This window comes from Astyanax mexicanus, chromosome 9 (genome assembly GCF_023375975.1).
Source record: "Astyanax mexicanus isolate ESR-SI-001 chromosome 9, AstMex3_surface, whole genome shotgun sequence".
In the NCBI taxonomy this organism is placed as follows: Eukaryota; Metazoa; Chordata; class Actinopteri; order Characiformes; family Acestrorhamphidae; genus Astyanax; species Astyanax mexicanus.
In genome coordinates this window covers 14,289,966-14,313,998 of record NC_064416.1, presented here as the reverse complement: position 1 = coordinate 14,313,998, position 24,033 = coordinate 14,289,966, and the positions used below count along the sequence as shown (strand labels likewise).

At 38.1% G+C, this 24,033-nt stretch overlaps 2 protein-coding genes across 2 annotated transcripts; one reads left to right on the top strand and one right to left on the bottom strand.

Annotated features, from left to right (window-relative positions):
- The first annotated feature begins 1,260 nt into the window (after nt 1-1,260).
- On the top strand, nt 1,261-15,155 carry LOC103044401 (uncharacterized). The gene is made up of 17 exons (XM_022679971.2): nt 1,261-1,368; nt 2,364-2,425; nt 2,518-2,690; nt 3,786-3,924; nt 4,227-4,394; nt 4,479-4,598; nt 5,230-5,344; nt 6,049-6,172; nt 6,864-7,039; nt 7,123-7,257; nt 8,035-8,101; nt 8,634-8,989; nt 9,722-9,970; nt 11,086-11,406; nt 13,350-13,454; nt 13,545-13,636; nt 13,769-15,155. The coding sequence occupies exons 1-17, from the start codon at nt 1,276-1,278 to the stop codon at nt 13,839-13,841; spliced, it is 2,568 nt and encodes an 855-aa protein (XP_022535692.2). The 5' UTR covers nt 1,261-1,275; the 3' UTR covers nt 13,842-15,155.
- On the bottom strand, nt 14,948-23,172 carry dnaja2b (DnaJ heat shock protein family (Hsp40) member A2b). The gene is made up of 9 exons (XM_007244067.4): nt 22,989-23,172; nt 20,736-20,795; nt 20,424-20,653; nt 19,663-19,743; nt 19,026-19,159; nt 18,686-18,882; nt 17,256-17,400; nt 16,835-16,962; nt 14,948-15,643 (listed from the first exon to the last, which is right to left on the bottom strand). Exons 1-9 carry the CDS (start codon nt 23,064-23,066, stop codon nt 15,455-15,457), a joined length of 1,242 nt encoding a protein of 413 aa, XP_007244129.1. The 5' UTR covers nt 23,067-23,172; the 3' UTR covers nt 14,948-15,454.
- Between the last annotated feature and the right edge of the window lie 861 nt (nt 23,173-24,033).

The window sequence follows — 24,033 nt, the reverse complement described above, 5'->3', positions numbered from 1 at the left end:
AAATATAGGTGGTGATCTTTTAAATGGTTTACAGATGGAGGACTGTGTGCATCTGGTGTGTGAGTCTCTCGGGGTTCGTGAGGATGATGAGGTTAATGTAGAGAAGGTGTGTGAGCTCTACCAGAAGGTGTTCTTTACCCCAGCCAACCTGGATGATACACAGAGAGCAATCACACAGGTCAGAATGTGGAACTGGATTCATTTATGGAGTTATGAAAGAGTGGAATAAAAAGAGGTCTGACCCTTCAGTGATTGTGTGATGTATTATATTGTATCTGTAATTTCTACAAGCTAAATTCAGTTTCATTAGTTCTTTAAGATTTGTGCAGTACTGTGTAAAATCCCTATTCCAAAAAAATTGGGGCACTTTTATTAAACATTAATTTAAAAAATAGAAAGCAATAATTTGCAACTTATATTTTATTCATAATACAACATAAAACACATATCAGACATTAAAACTGAGACATTTAGTTATTTTGTGAAAAATATAAACTTCATATAAACAGCTGGTGTAATGATCTGGGGAGCCATCACGTAGAACAGTCAGTCACCCCTAGTAGTGAGATGAAGGACAATAACAGCTCAGTGAAATGTGCAGGACATCTTGTGGCTACATATGTTGCCACTCATGACAAGTTTTCTAACTGGCATATTTCAGCAAGATAATGCTCATCCACACACAGCAAGTCCAGATTGTGTCTGCCAGATTGCAGCCCTTCTTTCTTTCTTGATTATTTATCATTAATCAAGCATTTATGGAACTCCAGCTTAGACAACCTATATTTGCTAGACTCTACTTTCAGTTGTATAAAGATATTACCCTAATAAACGTATCCTTTCACTGTAATACCATAATCACTTACATAAACCATGTTTATAATGATGATTCCATTTTAAGATGAGAGAAAGAGAGCGAGAGAGACTGACATGTTGTGTGATTTGTGTAAAGGTCAGTGCACAGAATGCAGGACGGCCCTGTTCTGGCAGACTGGTTTTACATGTTCTGATGGTGATGGAGAGGGAGCGAGACAGCAGGGAACAGGTATATATCTTTTTTTCTTAAAATGATTTATTTAACGATTCACTTAATAAAGTATAATTAACACTTTAGTTAAATAATCTTGTCTGCCTAATAAACAGATCTTGAACCAATCTATATTCATGGCCATATCTAAATAGTCTTTCTGTGTATATTTGAGAATCTGAATATTTATTTATTTATTTATTTATTTATTTATTTATTTTTTCCTGCAGCTGTACTGGGAGCTGCAGATGTTAAAGTCTGGCAGAATCAGCACTTCAGCTGAATTAAAGTCACAACCTCTTCTCCAGAACTTAAACAGCAAGCGTGAGAAACCAGGTCAGGTAGGAACCTTCATTAAGATAGTCCTTCATTAACGAAGACGTTAATAAATATGGTTTGCATTCACTGCTTAATCTATGATTGAATTCAGATATGAATAAGCTCTCTAACCCATTTAAGTGGCATTTGTCTATAAAGTTTACATGTAGCTACACTGAGCATTTTATTAAGAACACCTGTACCTAATTAGCCAATCATGGAAATATGAGACAGGAGCTTTAGGTACTTGATTCTTTCTAAAACTGCAGATCTCCTGGGTTTTTCAAACATCCCTAGTCTCTACCGTTCTCTCAGAATGGTGTAATAAGGAAAACTTGTAGGAGATGACACAAAGGCTACTGTAACTTATATACATTCTGGTGAACAAAAAAGCATCCCAAGGACAGAAAGTTGAGGCTGCAGTGGGACATGAATACTGGACAGTTTAAAACTGAAGAAACATAGCCTGGTCTTATGATTCTTTCTGCTGAGACACACAGATGATAGGGTCAGAGTTTGGTGCCAAAAGCATGACTATCTTTATCTAACCTGCCTGGTTGGTAAAGGCTGTTTAATGGTGTAAGAAATGTTTTTTTGGAACACTTAGGACCTTCAATACTAATCAGTCATGGCTTAAATGCCACAGCCTGTTTAAGTTTTTTTGCTGACCATATTTGCCCTGCATATCCACAGTTTTTTTCATCTACTGTGGTCTCAAATAGTTTTCTTGAATATGATAATAAGTTACTGGATCTGAATTCAATAGAATACATTAGGAATGTGGTAGACCTCATAATTTATAGCATGTCATGTTAACATGGACCAAAATCTTTAATGAATGTTTCCAGAATCTTGTGAAATTTATGCCATGAAAACCTGGGACTGTTTTGTGAGCAAATGGAAGCCCTGTCTAGTATTTGTGTAGTGTTTATAATAAAGTGCTCAGTAAATCACAAAAAAATGCAAGTGGGTTTAATTGGAGGTTACTGAGAATATTGAGTGTGTTCATGTGTTTCAGAAAAAAACAAAGCAGAGGGGTATGAGGAGTCTTCTGGGCAAGGGCAGGAGACTTTACATGAGGTCAAAAAAACACACACACATGTATAAGAACCTGCATGATATTTTATAATCATATTTATGTGTAAAATTCTTATAAAGCTGTTCGTGTCCAGGCTTATACTTGATGGTGTATGGAGTGTTCTGCCATCTCTGCCGCATGGTTATGTTGCTGCTAGACCACTGGGCTGGAGGAGACCAACTTCTTCAGATGTTCTTCTACTGCTGCAGTGTAAATACGACATCATCAAAGAGCGGCTTTATAGAGAGATGCTGCAGGATGAGCATGGTGAGTATTAAGCCCGCTTTTGTTGGAGTAACTGTTTCTACTGTGCAGGAAAGGTCTTCTATAAGATTTTGGAGCAATGCTATGAGTATTAGATTGCATTCAGCGATATGAGCATAAGTGTGGTCAGGATTTTATATATGTATATAACCTAGCTTTAAATATATGATTTATATATAGAAATCTAGATTGTATGGATGCAATCAATATAAATGTCAATATTTCGTTATGCACTGCTCAAACACACACTACTATTTTTAAATTACTGCAAAGAGTACTTTAAAGTGGCAGTCTGTATTATTTTGTTTTTAAACTGAAAGCAGAGTGGAGACGGGACAAAATATTGTGTTTAATGGTACCAGTGTGCTGAAACAATATATTCATTCTAAAAACTGGGGTGTCGGGTCACTTTTCGTGGGAGTTCTTCTGGCCACATCACGCGTCTTTACGTACTTACGTCTCTTGTACAGCCTCTAAAAGAGGATCCGGCTCAGTTTTACTGAATGCGAGCAGCTGGTGGAGCAATAGAGCCTTCAGACGGGGAAACTCAGACTTCAGTAGCTGAAAGGAGACCGCATCACACCCGCCCAGTTTAAATTGATTCTTCCGCATGCATGGTGCAATTACCCATTCTCACCAGACAGGGCCCTCAAACCCAAAGGTTATAGACATCAGCTATAAGTAATACCAAATTATATTTTTTGTTAAAGAAATGTATGAACAACTTTTAAATGTTAGAAATGGATGTTGAGGTTCTTTACCAATTTAAATGTTTTTACAACTGTCTTCATAAGAAAATGCTTCATTATTGGAGGAAAAATAGTTTTTCTCTGGCGTCATTTAAGGATTCAAGGATTCAAGAGCACTTGTTATTGTTATTCACACCACATGTGGTACATGAGGTGGAACGAAATTGTATTCTCACGGTCCAGTTACACTTAAAAGAGCAATTGTTAAAATAGATAAATATAAAGGTAAAATAAAATAAAATAGTATAAAATAGATATCAAGATAAATACACAAAATATAAAGAAGAGTAGGGAAGAACCTTTGGTTCAAAAAAACCTTTTTAGCACCTTTACTATGATGTATTAACAGGTGTTGTATGGTGGGCATCAATGCCATCCCAGGAGCAGGTAAACTGTGTGTGTGAGCTGGGTGAAGCAGCAGAGGAAGCTTTGAAAGAGAAGGACTTGCTCTATCTGTGTGACCTGCCTGGTGCTCTCCGCTTTTACAGGTATTCATATAAATCATAAAGATAGAATTTTTGCCATAAGGATTTGAATTTTGTGTTTTTGAATATCTCACACCCCCCCTATATATTTTTAAAAAAATTGATACACTTAAACCCATTGACCACTTTCTGAGGGTAATGGATAGCATCTGTAGCACATATGTTATCGCCAAACATCAGTAATGACCAAGAGATGTACTACATTCACTTACACCAAAGAGTTTTCAAATAAAGTGACCAGTAAATGCAATACTACAGCTGTTTAAACCAGAGATCCGCCTCCAACTTTGATTCCTCATTGGCAGGAACACGGATGAGGTGGTCCTACAGGCCTGTGGTGAAGCAGTTAAACCCAGGGATCAGGCATGGTCATCGAAACCAAAGGAACAGGCGTGGTCAGCTGCAGTGTTTCTTTCAGAACTGGAGTCTGAATATCAGGAGGAGAGAGCTTCTCTCACAGTGCTGCTCCACAGGTCACTCGTCAATCATGCTCACATTGATTAATAGCGGTGTAGCTTTGTGTGCTATTGTTGTGTTGTGTGCTGCTGTATCTGCAGGGTGGACAATTCAGTCCTGAGGGAGATCTATTTGCGGTTGTGTGTTGCTGTGAGGAGAGCAGAGCGAGAGCTTCACTCCCAAACAGCACTGCTGGCCTCCAAACAATACTGGGACAAGTGGTGAGTTAACTGGACACACACACATTAAGCTGAACCTCTTGAATTTTTGCACCAGGAGTGGCATACATTTATTTAAAAGCAGTGTGTAAGACTGATGGAGGAGAACATGCCAAGATGCATGAAAACTGTGATTAAAAACCAGGGTTATTCCACCAAAAATTGATTTCTGAACTCTTAAAACTTTATGAATATGAACTTGTTTTATTTGCATTATTTGAGGCCTGAAAGCTCTGCATCTTTTTTGTTATTTCAGCCATTTCTCATTTTTTGCAAATAAATGCTCTAAATGACAATATTTATTATTGTAATTTGGGAAAAATGTTGTCTGTAGTTTATAGAATAAAACAACAATGTTCATATATACCTATAAATAGCAAAATCAGAGAAACTGATTCAGAAACTGAAGTGGGCTGTTAATACAGGACACCTCAGACCCTTTGGAGGTTTTATGCTTTTAATGGGAGAATATTAGTCAGGTGGTTTTAAAGTTTTGGCTGATTGATGTACAGATATAAAGACTTTATTAAGCATTTTATATAAATGCTTTTCGTTTAGTTATTTTCTGTTCATTTCAATGGACATAACGAAATGCCTCAATAAAACCCATATTGATCCAAATTATATTTTCCAGGCCATATACTAGAGGAGCTGTGAGTCAAAAACTGCTTAAATTTTGGCTTCAGGAAAAACAAGGTCCAACCAGGATATTCCAACAGGATTGGAGAGCAGCGGGCTGCACACAACAGGTTCTCACACAGTCCATTCCCTCTGTTTACTATTTCTGTATATTTGCAAGACCCTGGTAATATTATACATACTGTAATACAGGAATTATTCAATACATTGTAATATATATTGTGATACTGTAAGCAAAACAGCTTCATAAAACATTTAGCTAAATGTACATTAAATTTGGCTGAATTCTTTGTTAAATGTAATGTAATTATTTTGCATAAATGTGTTCCCTAACATTTAGGGTTAGAATTAAGTTTTAGATCAATGTTAAGGTTAGGATTAGGTTTTAGGGTTTAGGATAGGGTAAGCACGGTTAAATTCCATAGAAAATCATTTATATTAGCTAAGAGTTCAGTTATATTTAATAAATATTAAGTTGAATGCTAGTTGAGTGTTGGGTCAGCATCTACAATGCATCTTTAATTGACAATCCAAATAAAGTACCTTTTTAACGTGAATCTGTCCAAGTACAATACTGCCATCTAGTGGTCTGGGTTTAAACACAACACAAAATAAACCGCTGTCTTCCACTAGTCTTTGCCAATAAAATACTAAGTGAAAATTAATACTGCACTATGTAAACTGTTTTTGAATATGTATGCAGTATTGCAAAACTCTGATATGTCAATATATAGTTACTTTCTGTACTATACAGTCTAAATTCTATAAAGTATACTATAACGTCTAATTAATTCTCGTACTTGCCGTTTTTCAGCAGGTTGCACTACAGTGTTTGGTGCTGTGTCAGGAACAGGAGAGAAAGAGCCTCCTGGAGATTCTACACACACTTTCCCTGGATGAGCTGCAGGGCCAGAGCCACACACTGCCACCAGCTTACAGTGAGTTAACAAAACAAACCCCACACATACACACACATATACACACTTACATACACTCACATAGACAGGGACTACACACAGTCTTTTAGAACAACAGTTCCATGTTTGAGAATACTTTTCTAATAAATGAATTAATCTCCTTTAAATTTTATACATTACTGACACCGCTATGCAAATAAACACAACCTATCTAGTCCATGTAGAGAAGTATTGCCAACAGAATACGACTCTTTAGAGCATATAAACATAATTCTGTGCACCATGATTAATGCCAGGCGTGGGCTAGAGGAGGATAAAGCCCGCTAGCTTTGAACTGTAGAGCAATGCAACTGTTCTCACTGGAATGATAGTGCTCCATCCAATACATTTGCAATCATATTTTCACATCAATGCTCCAATATGTAGTAGAAATCTTTCCCTGGACAGTACATTTTTGACAGATAATGTAAGAAGTATTTGGATGAAACATTGCTCTAAATCAAACTAAATTCTTGTTTTAATTTTTAATATATTTGCATATTTTTATTATAATTGGTTATAATAGACCACTTATCATATAACTATCATTTCAAAATCAGTGCAGTTGAATATTGTTTTATACGATTAGTGGCAATCTAGCTGTGTATATTATTGAGGTAAGTCATATAAGTGTGTCACATAAATTAGGTGTGTATGTGTGTATGTGTTTCAGAGGCCCCAGAAAGATCTGCTGTGTCTCTGAGGCAGAGCTGTGTGTTAAGCCTGAGAGAGATAAACGAATCACTGCAGGGAGCGTCCTGGCCAGACTGTGCCATTCACCTACTCACCCAGCTCTCACTGGCACATGAAGAAGAAACCTGGACCATACTGCGCTCTCTTCCAGCCATGGTAATTTACACACACACACTAAATATCTATAAAGCAGAATATGAAATGTAAAGAATGTGACAGTGTAAGTTCACTACTTCCAGGATGCCAGTGGTGTTGCAGCTCTGCTGCACAGATATGAGAGTGAGCTTCATTTCCCTAAGATGAACAACCTGTATGAGCTCCTACAGCCAGACACCTCCAGAGACAGAGCCACAGCATATAACTTCACTTTACCAGTGAGTTACTTTTAACCAGTAAATAGACTGATCACAAAAAACAAGATATTTTACATATGTACATAAGATATTTTACAAAATGTTATAAATGTTTATTTAAGTGTAAGTTATTAATCATAAAGAGAAGACTACTGTATAGTTATTTATTTTAGGAAATTGATGTAAATTATGTTTAGTACTAAAAGTGTGTTCCTATATTTAAAGGGTTTGAGATGTCAGTGCTGTAATTACTAGTATGCTACAGTTGTGGTCTGTAGTTTACATTTACTTTTTGGTGGCCATCAATAAGTTTCTGGAAAAGTTGATTGATTATTGAAACTGTTGGGTTTGGATTGGATATTCCACCAGCTTCATGTTTGCCTTCTTTTTCCATTCTTAACCACCTTAGATGTTTGTTTAGGGTCATTGTCCAATCTATCTTATGGTTTGGGATTATACAAAATAATTCAGAGGTAGTCCTCATTCTACATAATTACATTCACTTTATGCAACAATTTCACTGGCATCAAAACAACCCAGAGCATGATGCTCCCCCCACCATGCTTAACAGTTGGTACAGTCCTCCAAGCCTACCTCTGGTCAATGTGGCCAAACAATTCAATCATCATTTCTCATCTAACTATATAATTTTCTCCAGAATGCATTATCTATTTTAGATAGGCCTCCATGATATTTATGTAAGCGTTTGACCACAACTGTACAAATGTTTAGATGTGTAGCAACTCTCAGTATGGCTGAAAGGGTGGTTAACTTATGCTTTTTCTGTACTGTTGGCAGGATGGTGAGAGGACTGAGCAGAGACAGCGCAATCCATCAGAGAGCGAGAATCAGGCCCACTGCAGTGGTAAACCACAGAAAGATCCAGCTGCAGTTCTATAAGCCTACAGAATTTTAAATAACGAACTCAATCATCTTCTCAACGTAGTGCATATTATAATCTATATATAACTATGATGGATTTGTATATCTGATCACTATTAAGGCTGATTTATACTTCTGCATCTAGCCATTGTGTTGTCAACCCAGCTGTGCGTGTTTATACTTCTGCATTCGTGTGACCGTGACTCCGCGTCACTCTCCAGGAATGTGTGGGTGGGAACACAAGGCTCAGTGGACCAATCACAGCTGCTGCTGTCTGCGTTGGGCGTTAGGGCACACGGCTACATGTAGGGTACGCAATGGCTACAGTGTAGGTTTGAGACAGAAGTATAAATTGGCTTTTATTTTTTTATTATAGGTTTAGGCTATACTCACATCTGTCCTTGGTCATTAGTCAATAACTCAATACATATTAACCACATAGTATTACACACAAAGTTATTCTGAAAATAATGTGGTCTGTATGTATTTGCTGTGTGTATGTTTTGTGTTTCCAGGCTGTGGCGTTGTTCTCGTCCCCGAAGATGCTCCATATCTAGAGATCCTGGGCACCAGAAAACACAGAAATGAGGAGAGCACAGAAAGGAGGGCAGGAGAAGAGGAAGAATGCCGAGTAGAAACAGAGAGAGAGACAGAGGGAGCAGTGCAGATGAGAGAGTTAGGAAAGGAAGAAGAAAGAGATGGACAAGAGAAGAAGAAGAGAGAGGAAGCAGTTGAGAGGAGAGATGAGAAAAGAAAAGAGAAGACTGAAGGAGGAGAAGAAGAGAGAAAGGTGGAGATGTTTATAGAAAAGCAGGGCTCACTGATCACACTGGCCTGGAGCAAACCAACTGATGCTGTGAGCAAAGAGCAGGTACATAAATACACACTTTGCACACAAAATTAGCATATGCACAGGGGGGAAATACTAAAATAGCTTAATGCGTAATGTGTAATAGCGTAATGTGTAATTGTAATTTGAGTGAGTCATTTCAAGTTGTAACTGAAATTGTCATTGTACTCATTTGTATTCATTTGTAACGTATGCTACAAATCGTAAAAAAAAGTAAGGTAATACGAGTAAAAACAAAAACAAGCTAAAAAAAGTATTTTTACATTTATTTTGACTCTTATTTCTCTGCAGATAATAGGGACCCAAATATTTGTTGTTTTGTCTGTTCAACTTAATTTATTTATTAATATACACCCATCCCTGCATGTCAGGCCTGCAACACATAACAACAGGTTGTGATAGTAAAGTGTTTTATTTTATACTTTGTAATGTAGCTATTCCTTTTTATAACACTCAAAATATGCTTTAGCACCAAGGATAGAAATACAAAATTAATCACACAATTTCTACTAGAGACAGGTCAAGACTGCAGTGTCCATACCCTCTTCTTTAATAGTCTTGCCTCTGCAATGTGTGCAGTGCGTTATTTTGCATTGTCTTGTTAAAAGATGCATTGACATCCATAGAAAAGATGTTGATAAGCAGCATATGTTGCTATAAGGTGTTAATATACTTTCTGATATATTATTTAAAAATATATTTATAGTTTCTAAGCTGTCGTATCCTGTTCTAATGCTCTTCTACATACTACAGGAAATGAGTGCTGCTCTACCAGAAGAAGAACCAGCAGAGATATCTACAGATTCACACACTCAAATCAGCACACAGCAGCCCCATGGAGACTCCATAAATACCCCTAATGAAGAGCAGAGCCACACACATCCTGAGAACAGAACAAGCACAGAACATGAACAAGCACTTACTGAACATCCTGAAGACACACTGACTGCAGAGGAGCACACACACATACAGGCTCCACTGGACCAGTCCCACTCCAGCATGGTGAACAATGTTTTTACATCTTCAGTCAATTTCAATCTATCAGAGATTGTTTGCAATGTAAATAATAATCAAGTTTGCACACATCATCTAATTCAAAGTCTTATTTCCTAACATTGTCTACATGTAAATGAATTCAACCAGAAGTCATCCAGACTATTGAGAAACACATAAGGAATCATGAAGTAACTTAAAAGTGTTAAACAAACCAAAATACTCTGTGAAGCATTTGGCTGCTGTTATCTGGGGTGCTGTTAACTTAAGGTTTCTGATGCTGGTAACTGTAAATAACTTTCAAAGTTCTTGAATTTCTATTAAATTGGCTGACTTTCATTTCCTAGTGTATTTTTTCTTTACTTTTTTCTTTAGTTGACTAGTTCTTGCGATAATATGGTTTAAAACATTACTCAAATAGAGCTATTCACTGAACTCTACCTCTAAGTTCAGTACAGCTGTTAACTAAAAGCCATTCCAGGTGACTCTACCTCTGAGCTGACTGAGAAAATCCAGCCAAGATGTGCAAGGCTGTTATCTAAACAATTTTAAAGGATCTAAAATATAAAACATATTCTGGTTTGTTTAACACCTTTTGTTTACTAAATAATTATATATGTTTTTCTTTATAGTTTGGGTTACTTTATTATTAATTGCAGGACATTTTAAAGTAATGAAAAAACACTGAATTTATGGTGTGTCCAAACTTTTGACTGGTACTGTATATATTATATATATTTCTGCAGATAGCATGTCAAAGAGCATCCTGAAACAGCAGCAGTTTCTGCAGATAGCATGTCAAATAGCATCCTGAAACAGCAGCAGTTGGAATAGTGCATTGGAGTGTGCATTTAGGTAAGGTAAGACCACTGGTGGGGCCACCTTTGGACTTTATTTCAGGCACTTTGACAGCCCAGTGTTATGTCAGTAATGTCCTCCAACCAGTGGCCCTTTTCTGAATACACACTACACAGTTCACTATTCCAACAGGACAATGCTTGTCCACACAATGCTACCATTTTAAAAGCTTGCCTTGAAGACACACATACTATGAACAAATGCTCCAAGAACTTTTAAAGTCCTGCGTCTGTAAGATCTATGTAATATTCATTTTCTTTAAACAGGACACTGAGTGTCAGAACAGTGAAGCAGATGAACACACCACACACCCAACTGAGAGCACAGAGGACACAGTGGAGCCACAGGCCACTGCCCCAAAAACACACACATCTGAGGCAGTAGGAATGGAGGCAATGGGTAAGGAGCAGGAGTCTGAGCTGGTGTGTGGAGGTCAAGAAGTGTGTGAGGAAAAGCTGGAAGAGGTGCGTGTGGATGTGTGTGAGGAGCAGCAGCTCCAGCGTGAGGCTACCATGCGCAGCCTCGTCCACATCCAGAGGAGAGCAGAGAGACGGTGGCAGAGAGACAGAGACAGACAACTCCTCAGAGTGAGAACAAATCCAGCTAATACACACAAAAATACAGTACATTCATTCACTCACACACACACAAATACATTTTATGAGATATTATAATACTACATAAGTAATTAGGTTATTAAAAAGAAATCAATCTCACATTTTTTTAGCATATATATTTTTTAAATGACTGAACATTTGTATAGTTCAATTTGATTAATAATGCTGTGCCTACAACTATTCACTATATAGTGCACTACTTTGAGTCTGTCTGGCCAAAAAAAAACTAAGCAAACGATAATTTAAGTAAGTAAATGATATGGGGTTGCTGCAGTTGGTCAGGTCTAGGTTCAGCAACAGTATGTGCTGAAAGAAAGAGGTCAGCTGACTACCTAAATATACTGAATGTAGACCAGGTTATTCCATCATGGTTCTGGAATTGTGAAAGAGTGGTTCAGGGAGCATGAGATCATCATTTTCACACATGGATTCTCCAACACAGAGTCCAGACCTTAACCTCATTGAGATTCTTTGGGACTTTGTGCAGTGGTCAGACTCTACCATCATCAATGCTGCTGGAAGATCTTGGTGAAAAATTAATGCAACACTGGGTTGAAATAAATCTTGTGACACTGCAGAAGCTTATTGAAACAATGCCACCGCGAATGTGTGCAGCAATCAAAGCTAAAGGCAGTCCAACGAAATATTAGATTTGTTTTTTTGGCCAGGCAGTATATATAACATGTACAAAAATGTATACAGCAGGTTGCACATTGTTGAAGTCTTGTCCATGTGAAAGCACTGTTTGGAGCTGACAAAAGCTACAGTAACTCTGATAACCACTCCATACCATTTTAGTCAACAGAAAAGTCTACCAGAATGAAAAATATGTACAAGGTTGATAGACTACAACAGCAGAACACCACATGTGGGAAGACAATGGAGACTCTATCCTGTAATATTATAGAGCAAGTATTATAGTCGATTATCATATGGTTTGTTCTGTGGTCCATTTGAACTTGGATGTCAAACTTTTTTTATTTCAACATAGGGCATTTCAAATGGAATGCCCTCACAAATCATACAGTATTTCTTACACAGATAGGCAGTGGAGCCTCACAACCCTGTGTTTAGAATCCAAGATAGCTGCACTGTACATTAACACAGACATCCCAAGTTGCAAAAGGTGATTTCAGGGAGGTTACCCCATCCAACACCCCCAGAACCCTCTCTGTTTTCTCTCTCTCCTTCCCACACGCGATTAGATAGTCTCCTGTGCACTTGTTCTGAATTCCGGGAGATTATATGTGACTCTCGGGCATCAGGGAGCCACTACCGAAATGCGGGAGACTCCCGCAGCTTCAGGGAGACTTGGTTTGTCTGTTAACAGTAGTAAAAGCAGTATAATTACACAGTTTATTATCACATCTATCTTTTTCTGTCATTAAATCATTGTACACTTAGTACTGTCCAACTTCTATCTGTGAACATTTTCCTATTTTGTTTGTATAACAAAAATACTGCATAATGCATTGTTATCAGCTTATCAACTGGTATCGCTAACAATGCTGACCTGGGACAAATGTTACAGTTATAACCTGGTGATATGTTTGTTGGATTTGTTGTAAAACACTGATAAACTCCAGTTGTGGTAAAAATCCATCACCTTTAGCTTATTGTTTGGAAATTTGGAAGTATTTTAAACAAGTCTACAATTACTGTATCTGAATGTTTGATTGTAACACTGCCAACGGTATAAGGTAATTCCCAGCTCTGACATCTGAATTCTAAGGTAAGAATTGAATGGTAAAAGGTTTGGGAATGGGAATGTTTTTTGTTTTTTCAAATCCATATTTGATTCAGGTGTTTTTCCTGTATAAGGATCCATATTTGATATATCAGAGACATTGTATTGTTAGATTTTTTTTTCTTAGATTTTGAGTGAGTATTAATCCATACTTGGCTGCCCACAGGTTCAAGAGCGGCTGTCAATCATCCAGAACAGGAAGTCAGATGAAGACATGCTGGGCTTGACTCAAGAGGATACATTCAGACACCTGACCAGTACTCTACAGCAGGTACAATACTCACATATTGTGTAATTCTTCTAATTATATTTCCACACTCAAACCCAATCAATCTGACTGTGTGGTGTGTTCTCACTGCAGGAAGATGAGCAGCACCAGAAGATCCTGGTGAGAGAGAAACTGCAGCAGCTGCGCAGAGAGCGCTCCTACATCCTGCAGTCGAGAAGAGAAAGGTAGCTAACACACAGAACTTCAGATGCAGTCTACAGTTAGAAAGAGCTGTAGAGCAGATGGAGAACATTTTAGCATGTGTGTTAAATTATACATTAACACATTTGATCCTTTTGTGTTGCCTGTGTTTGCAGGAATACTGCTGGATTTAAGGAACTGCTAGCACCCGCAGCTCAGCACTTGGCCAACACAGAAGATGGGCTTTAAGGCTTTAATGGTTTATTGGGTTTATGTGGGGCATTTTTGCATTGCTAAACGAATCATATTTAAAGATTTCGACACTCTAAGCTAAGATCGGACATTTAAACAGCCGTCTGATTTTGATCATAGGCCTGCACAGCTTGTGTTACCCCAGTTTTGTTGACTTATTTATTTAAGGAAGACCTGCACTAAATGAAGCTCGTGTCCCACATTAGGGCAGTTCACATTCACATTTTCCCTCTTTATGTCTTATTAACAATGTGGAAGTTCTACTGCCCTCTACTGCCTCCCCTGGGCTTCTCCGAGATGGTAAGTTTCATGGAAGATGGCTGTTGTACACAAAGCCAGGCTGCCTCATATAATCAAGAGATGTTTACATACACTTAAAATCCGTTTATAATCAGATTACTGGAGTTATCTGATCATTCAAGTAGTCATGTAAACAGCATACTCTGATTTCTAAAAGCAGATTAAAATCTAGAAGCCAGATTAAGAAATCTGATAGAGAGCTGAATTTTAGTTTAGTAATATTATTTCTCAGTCCATGTGAACTCTAAACAGGACTTCTCAGACTGTGAATGTGTGAAAACAGACCTTGGTACCAGAAACAAGCAAGTGATATTCAACACAGCACCTGAGAGATGTTAAAACTTTATCATCTAGCAGCTGATGTATGTTCAGATTGTGACTCAAAGGGGTAGATTCACAGCCAAATAAGTCTAGTCTTTAACTTAAAAGGAAAATATCCTTTCAAAATCTTTCCCTTAATCTAAGAACGCATCCTAGAGTGTCAGAATTTTGGTTTGGTTGCCAAGCAAAAAAATATGCCCGACACTCTCATTACCAAAAGTTCATGTAAACACATTAAATGGATTAGTGGCAAATTGCTGATCTTCAGTTACTAATTATTGATGTTCTGCAGTTATCTAATTATTAGATGCAACATAATTAAGGAAAGGTCCTAAAATGTTGCGTTAATATAACTAATGCCGATAAACCATCTTAGCAATAGTGGCAGGTTTCTGCTCCCCAGACAAATTATGAAACAGCACATATGGAAAAAAAATATCAATCCTTGATATTTATAGAAAAAACACGAGCAGAATGACTGCTTTAGACACAAGTTTAAATGTTTTATTGATACTTCCACAGTGGTAACATCACTGTCTCTGTCTCCATTCAGACATAATGCAGTCTTTTTCACAATTCTGTGTGTGTGTACATGTCTGTGCACTGTTGTGTGTATGTGTGTACGTGTGTATATACCAATCATAACTTAAATCCTATACACAAAGTCAGTCCCCCCCCCCCCTAATATTTCAAGTTTCAGTCAACATGTATACAGTATGTAAAAGTCTACAATGACAAATGCGACATGAAATAAAATACTCTTCTCATTCTGCCTCTACTTTTCTCCTCCTGTCATCAATTTAAAATATTAGTGGATGTGTTCTGCCTGCAAGGTTGTTTTTCTATTTTAACGTCCAGTCTTAGCAGATGTGAATGGGTGGTCACTACACTGTGCAATCAATGATTTGGGGGTTCAAGAGTTTGTCCAACTCAAATGGAATCAAGAATCAAGAGTTTTCCCAGGAAAAACACTGTGGACGTGTGGGACTTTACTGGTGAGCGCACTGCACTCCCGGGCCGTGTGGACCCCCTTCCTCATCCGAGCTGTCGTTATAAGCCTCGCGTCGGTGACTTCCAGACGAGCCCTGACTCATGTCAAACTCCTGCAGGTCCACCTCTTCTGTATCAGCTGAGATGACTGGCACCTCCTCACGTGATGGTAACAGATCTTCCAACTCCTATAAAAATATTCAAACAGTTCTTAATCCATCAGTCTAGCTGTATATCTGCCTGACTATCTATCTATATGTATATACATTACATAAGCAATAGTACTTGGACACACTGGTGTTTCATTTAGCCTCATTGCCATAGGTGTATAACATCCAGCACCTGAAGGGGTGGAGCAAAGAACTCTAGGAGGCCACCGTTGCAACAAATTAAATTGGTAAAATGTCCCCTTCTTTAGATATTCCGCCATCAAATATCTTTTAGATATTCCGCCATTAGTCAAATTACTTAAAAATGAAAGAATTAAGGAACCACAGCAACTCGTAGTTTAAGAGTGATATGTATCTATGCTACAGATACTTATAGCTCTATACATATAGTTATAGAGTGTGTGTACGAGAGCTAAGAAGCACAGTGCAGGTAAGTTTCCAATGCTCTGTTGACTTAATAACTGCAGAATTCCAAACCTGCTATTAAAGCTGCAAAGCGGGACCAACTCCAAAATAATGACTATGGATTAATAACGAGAAATAATAAAAAAGGTCCTGTTGGGCTAATGTGTAGGTATCCCAATACTTTTATCCATACTGTGTGTAATTATATGTCTAATTCATATGCATGTCCCTACGTCTAATGTGTGTAATTTTTAAAAAAATTATATATAATTTTATTTCTAAAATTTTATTTCTTCCCAATTTACAAGGCCAATTACTTAACCCACTCATTAGGACACCCCCCATCACTAGTGATGCCCCAATACCAGAAGGGTGAAGACTTGCACATGCCTCCTCTGATACATGTAAAGTCAGCCATTGCCTCTTTTTGAACTGCTGCTTATGCAGCATCACAGAGTAGAATCACAGTGCGCTCTGAGGAAAGCGCAGCGAATCAGTTCCGATACATCAGCTCACAGATGCCTTGTACTAATCAACATCACCCTATGGAGTGATGAGGGGAGAGCATACCATCTACCAACCAAAATAGTGCAAGGCCAATTGTGCTCTCTCAGGGCTCCGGTAGCTAACGGCAAGCTACATGAACAGGATTTGAACCGGCAATCTCTTGATCATAATGGCAGCGCTTAGCACACTGGACCGTTTGGTGCCCAAATGTGTGTTATTTTAAGTTTGTATTTTTCTCAAGATGTCTTGTTTAGAACTAGATGTTTTTATAAGAACTTTTCTGAAGTTAACACTTACCGTAAGTTTCTCTGTGCTGATCCAGCCATTATCTGGGAACCGCACATCAAACTTGATGTAGAGATCTCCTTTCTCAAACGGGTTTCTGTACTGGGGCATTCCCTCACCACGGACAACTCTAGTAGAACCTAAAACAGCAGATACCCAACCACATTTTGACACTTGCTCACTTTCTACATCAACATTTAACCAATTTCACAGGCCAAGATTAAGCCCAAACCTAGAATAGAACAACTCTCTAAAAGCAATTAAAACTATTGTGACTTCAATTTAATTCTTCTTTATTTCTGACTGAGAAAAAGAACCATATATTTGCTTAGTTAAACTTTATAAACTCAAGTAAAAATCTCTGCTGAAAACAAATAAGACAGAGCTTCAACAGAACAAACAAGGAAATCTCACACACAGTACACACACCCACCTGGCTCTATGACTTTGCCGGCAGGGTACTTAATGAGCAGGTGTCGGCCGTCAAGGTGTGTAAGAGTTAGCTGAAAGCCGCAGAGCGCCTCCACCAGGCCAATGGTCTGGCTCATGTGTAGATCATTACCATCACGGCGAAACTCCTACACATACAGAAAATCATCATATTCTCTCTCTAAAATGTACTGTTATTTAGTATTTACTCCTTTTGATTTTCTCCATTATTGTGCATTTGTCCTAGAAAATAGGTTTTCATCTTTTAAATCAATACGCAAATCATCTACAAGCAAAAAAGTAACTGTCCTTTCAAGTACTTTAACAAATAATGAGATTCAGCTCATTGAACATAGCCAAGCGTATACACAGTCAGCACTTTTGGATTATTTAATTATTCATTTCATATTGAAGTTTTGACAGGCATTTTGCACCAAGATCAAAAGAAAAGCCAGAAGTCAATAGGAAAAAACAGATTTAGATCTAGATTTAAGGGTTACAAATATGGCTGCAAAATATAACATTTCAGCAATGTCACTGCAATGTGCACATGTGAAATATTAACATTAAAGGATATGCAATGTCATAAGTCACAGTAAAGTTCTTGGTTTGCATGACAGATCAAGCAAAGGCAGCTAATATCTGGCCAATGTGATTTATTGTATGCCAGTCTTGGATACAAGGAGTACACTATTAATATCATTAAATTTTGTGGGAAAAAAAGAAATTGTGTAAGACATTCCTGTTTTTTTCTTATATTGCAGGATTACTGCAAATAAATATATTGAAATGTATTTTTTTATATGCAGCTCTAGTCACAAAACATTTAAGTCCTACAGCATCACAAACCCACAGCCAGAGCCATTATCTACAAATTTAGAACTCTGGGAACATTGGCAGGCCAACAACACCGGAGAAGATTAAGCAAAGTATCCTCAATGGTGCAGTGGTAAATCATCTGGCAAATCACCAAATTGTTCCAGAGGATCTTGCTATGCCTCTCTGCCCTCCATTTAGGTCAAATGCCTACTTCACCAATATCAATTTTTTTTTTCTTGAGAAAAGTCTTGACAATAAGTCTGTCAAACTCATGCTGTGTTTTTAAACAATACTGATGGATCCTGCGATCCTTTTAAATTGAAGAAATTGATTAAAAATATACATAATAAATATGCAAATGTCATTTTTTTGTAAACAGTATGATTTAATGTTTAAGGCCCCATAGTATGTAATAGTAATACACTGGGCACAAAGTGGTATTTCCTGTGGTGTTACACAATGTGCAACTAACTTTGTTGCCTTTTGTTTGATTATTGTCAAGTACATACAAAATCCAAAATTGTATGCACTTTAACAAATTTAGCAATATTGGAGAAAATTAAGATTTCTGTATGCACACAATGGATTAAATAACAGGTGTGTGAGATGCACTACCTCATGCTCCTTCTCCTGCAGCACCAGTATAATATCTCCAGGTTCAGTGTTAGGGGATTGGTCTGCTTCTCCACTGAATGTGATCTTCTGACCATGTTTCATTCCTTTATCCACATGAACCTCCAAAACCTTCATCTCCTTAATCACCTTGCGGCCCTCGCATTGTTTGCAGCGGTCCCTCTCACTGATCACCTCCCCTGCAGACAGAATATTAAACAACATGACCTAAAACGCCAGAACCACCACAATCAATCAGTGATGATTTCTGAGCACAGCACAGAAGGAACTGTAGAAGCTGGAATACAAAAAGATCTGCTCATCACATTTAACAGACACTCACCCTCTCCGCTGCAATCACTGCACACTGTCTGCATCTGTTGGACCATGCCAGGAGCCAGCTGTCTAATCATGATCCGCATGCCCCTTCCTCTGCATGTGGTACACTTCTGAACTGCCCCAGTCTTACCACCCTGACTGAGAGGGACAGACAATTTGTGTGACATTGGCACAGAATTTTACAGACAATTACTTTAAAAACACCAAGCAATTAGCTTAAGTGCACTTTCGTCCATTGCCTTGATCGGGATTCTGGAACACGACTGTTCAGGATGATTTTGTATTTTCCTGCCCCAACACATTCAGGGATTTTTTTTACCTGCCTTGTTCGGTATGGACCAACTATACCAAATATGTTAACTTGTTCTGTTTTGACTGATGTTAACACCCTTACCTGGGTGCAAACCTAACAGATGGACCATTTTTTTCATATATAATCTAAATGGGTTTCCAATAGAGAATGCTTCAGCTTGCTGCTGAGAATGCATTATACAACAATTCAAATCAGGTGAGGTAATTTAACTTCAGCACACACAATGTCAGCCAGTATAACAACATCTAAGCTTTTCACAGATGATCAAACGATCCTGCAGGGAACGTTCACATCCAATCACATCCAATCAAAAAAAATATATACTTACCCATTGCAGGCACTACACAGGACATTCTTGCTGAGCTGTAGTTTAGTAGTTTTGCCATTGTAAAGATCTTCTAAAGACACCCTGCCAGACATGAATAAAAATAATCAGTTTTGCTTTATGACTCCCAGGTGTCCAGATACCTTTAGACTCAAGCATCACTAGATCAAAGATAAGTAACATACACAGCTGATCTCTTAAGCCCTCAAGACAATTTAAAAATGTCTCTGTACAACTAAGGCCCAGTATGTCATAAATGTTATGTTAATAAATCAGGACTTATCAAATAGTAATGCATTTTGTTATCTTGAAGCACAAAGTTCTGATATATAGAAACATTTGTGGCAGGGTTCAATATAACTTTAACCATAACTTTTCTAAGCCCAGTTTCCCCAAAGGCATTTCAGTGGTTCTCATTCATCAATATCTTCCACCAACAACAATTTATTTAAGATTGTTCATAAGAAAAGTCCTAAGTCTCATTGTCCTTGTCAACTAAACATATCCCAAAAAAGAAAACACTGGTGAATCAGAATCTTTGTAGAAACTCCTTAAGAGGGTTTTAAGAAGACATTTCCTCTTAAGAACAGTTTGTGAATGAGACATAAATCATCTTAACTGGTACAAAGTGTGAGAAAGAGTGTTCACTGTGATGCTCATGACTATATACTACTACTACTACTAATAATAATATTTGTGTCAATTAATTAAAACTAAAAGACAATATCTAGACAAATGTTATACAGCAGCATCAATTAACTTACTTCAGTGGATGCACCATATCCTCTCCTCTCTTCCGGCCCCCATTTCGGCTTCTGCTGCTCTGACCGCCCATGAAGCCAAACAGACCTCCACCAAAGATGTGTGAAAAGATGTCCTCCATTCCGGCTCCTCCACCGCCACCCTCACGCAAGCCCTGCTCTCCATAGCGATCGTACAGATCCTTCTTCTCTGGATTAGTTAGCACCTCATATGCAAAGCTGATTTCCTTAAACTGATCAAACAGAAGCGACTTTTAGCATGAAAGCGTTTATTTATTTGTTCATAAAAGTTTTGTGTCAATGGCTGAAGCTTACCTTGTCTCCTGCGTTGGGATTCTTATCAGGGTGGTATTCTTTTGCCAATTTGCGATATGCCTGTAATTACAGTATAACATTTAGTGCCAGGTCGGTAAAACTGCTGTATACTGTTTTGATATTGTTACTGTTTTTTCATCACTTTTGTACAATCTGTAATGTTTGTAATGAATGTAAAATCATTTCTGTAAAGCAGCCACCTAATAGGATTATAAATATGTAAAAGACATATTTTAGATATTTAGCTGAAATAAGCATTAGTGTTTGATAATAAACCCAAAAGAACCCATGGTGACGTGCGTCACAGGTCCTTTAAAATCTGTATAAAGTTCCTTAAAGCACTCTGTTCATCATTTTAATTCACGGAGTCCCTAAGTGACATATACTTAACATCCTGAGAGCATCACAGAATAGTGTGTGAATCTGTGTTGGTACATCTGAACTTATTTACAGAATTTAGGTGTGCTGGGTTAGCCATTCAAATGCTTAAATTAATGTTTTACTTTCCATACTACTGGTTCTGACCTGATTTCAAGAACAAAATGCTAACAATAGTAATTATTAAATTATTGTTGTGTCATTTATGTTACACCATGATTTTAATTTTAGAAATAAGTACAGTTATGTGCCCACAATAAGAAATAAAGATGAATGGGCTGAATTGAATGCATCTGATTCAATTATGAAATTGGTATCAATACTCAGAAAGGAGTCTGCGCTTTTATGGATTAAAAAATTGCAGCACCATGATCGAATGTGATAGAACACTGTTACTGTAAACATAACACAATACTTCTATTCTTATAGCCAAATAAATTCTCTACTGCATCTATTGCGTCTGAACCGCACCCCCCACCCTTGATTAAACTTGTAGCTTATTTAACTAGTTACCCTAGTAGTGTCTGTTTTAGTAGCTAACTAGTTACCTATACACAATGACTTAAAAATAAGCTGTTTTAGAAATGTGACTAGTTTCTATAAGGCCTTTCATATTTTAGCTAGCTGCCTTTTGCTTTGTGAGGACATTATTGTTACACCAGTATTGACAAAATGAAAGACAATGACTTGTAGCTATTTTTCTCCACTGCAGATCCACGAGGGAGCTAGCTAGCTAGGATAGATAACCCCCGTATATTTAGCAGCGTTTGTGTCACACTCTATTTGTATTAAACCCCTGAATTAGCCTTAAGTAAGCCAGTCTGGCAAGCAGGCCTAGATCACTGGTAGGCCATTGGTTGGACATTTGTCCCATTTATTCACCACATTTAGTTAGCTAGTTAGCTAGCTAAGTTAGATAGCTGCTAGTGCTAAGTAGAGCCAGTTTCGACCGTCGCCTGCCTCTTTCTTTCTCTCTGTGATGCTCTTCATGCTAGCCGGGCTCATCAGCATCTTTTGTCAGGGCTGGGAGACAGTGAAGCTGACTGTGGACATCCTCAGCTAAGCTAGTTACCTATAAATACATCAGTGTACATAAAGGAAATGTTTTAGCTTAGCATGAATTAAAACGAAACGGCGTTTCAGGGCCACATGAGACTGTGTGGTTAGAAGCTTAGCTAGCTTAGTTACACAGCTAGTTAGCTAGCGTTAGCCGGCTAGCTTCACAGGTAATGCGCTAGCTAGTCATAGAGATGTATACATAAATCGCGCATCGGTCGGCGGCCATATTGGAGGGGTCAACCATGCATTTATTTGTACCGAGTAAGGTGTATCAAATACACCTATAATAATCACAACTCTACCCGTTTTTACCATTTTTTTCACACGGTTTGGTTTAAGGTTTGTGTGTTTTGTATATATAAATATCACACTAATTCATGTATACACTTATTTATATGCCATACCATATGTCTGTCTTTGTTAAAGAGCATAACACAAAGTATTTCAGCATATAAAGCACATATTTATAATGTGTGACAGCATCCTGTATTATTACTACATACCTGCCGTTTGTATCAAATCAAACCTTGAGAAAGGGGGTACAAATGGTAGAGTTGTGATTACAATAACGTAGGTGTATTTAACTCAGAACTAATAAATTCACTGGGGGCGCATGGGTGACTCCTCCAATATGGCGGCCGACTAAATCGCAGCAGGCAGGCTAGGCCAGCTAGCTAACGCTATAGGTTATATTACGTTAGCTTAGCATGCTAGCTATCTACCAAACTAGCTAGCTAGCTAACAACATCCCCAGCGGAGTCCGGAGGCAGCCAGAGACCCCAGGCCGCTTTAAACGCTTTAAAAAACGGGCCGTACCTTCTTCAGCTCGTTCTCCGTGGCTGTAGGAGACACGCCGAGGATGTCGTATAGTTTAGTATCCACGACGTTCGCCATGGCAGCGGAGCGGAGGAGGAAGGAGCGCAGGAGAGGAGGCCGAGCTTCAGTTAAAGGAGGCGATAAAGAGAGCGAGCGAGAGAGTGCGGGGAGCCGGCTGGAGACGTCATACGCAATGCGTCACTCAGCCGCAGCTCAGCGTGCCCTTGGGCTGCCTCTTACTTACCAGCCCTGTTTATCAGCCCTGAGTAGAGCAGCATGTTCTCTACAGTACCAGCAGCACCTGTGTTACCTGTATTACTGCTCTGGGCACTGTACTGTTCACTATTTAAGTAGCTTGATGTACCAAATATGTAGTAAGCTATTTAATTCAAAAGTGCATAAAAAGTCTCCACCTGGATTTAACTAAGCAAATCATCATTTTCACACGTTGTTTGGCCACCACAGAGTACAGACCTTAACCCCATTAAGAATCTTAGGGATGTGCTGGAGAAGGCTTTGTGCAGTGGTCAGACTCTACCATTATCAATGCAAGATCTTGAAATAAATCTTGTGACATTGCAGAAGCTTATCGAAACAATGACCCTGTAAATGCGTGCCTCAATCAAAGCTAAAGGTGGTGCTATAAAATATTAGTGTGTGACAATTATGTATATGACGTGATTAGATATGTTTAGTCATGTGGCCACAAGAGGGTGCAAAAGTGTTTCCTCACTGCCCTGTAAAAAGGTTTTCAGAGGCAACATTGGGCTAGTGTACCTCTTGGTGAGAGACTGGAAGCAGGATAGTCATTTTAATGAATTGCCCACCATCTAGACCATGACCACCAAGTCAAAGTAACACCTAAATTTATCCATAGGAACATAAGCAAGCAAACTTTATACTTTATACAAACTTTAAATATGAAGTTTAAGTTGATTCCAACAAGTCCTTCTTGAAGAGTTATTTATTTAGTCAAATAATGTATGTTCTAAATATGTGACCTAAACTTCAGTTCTATCAACATATACAAATATATGCAAAATGT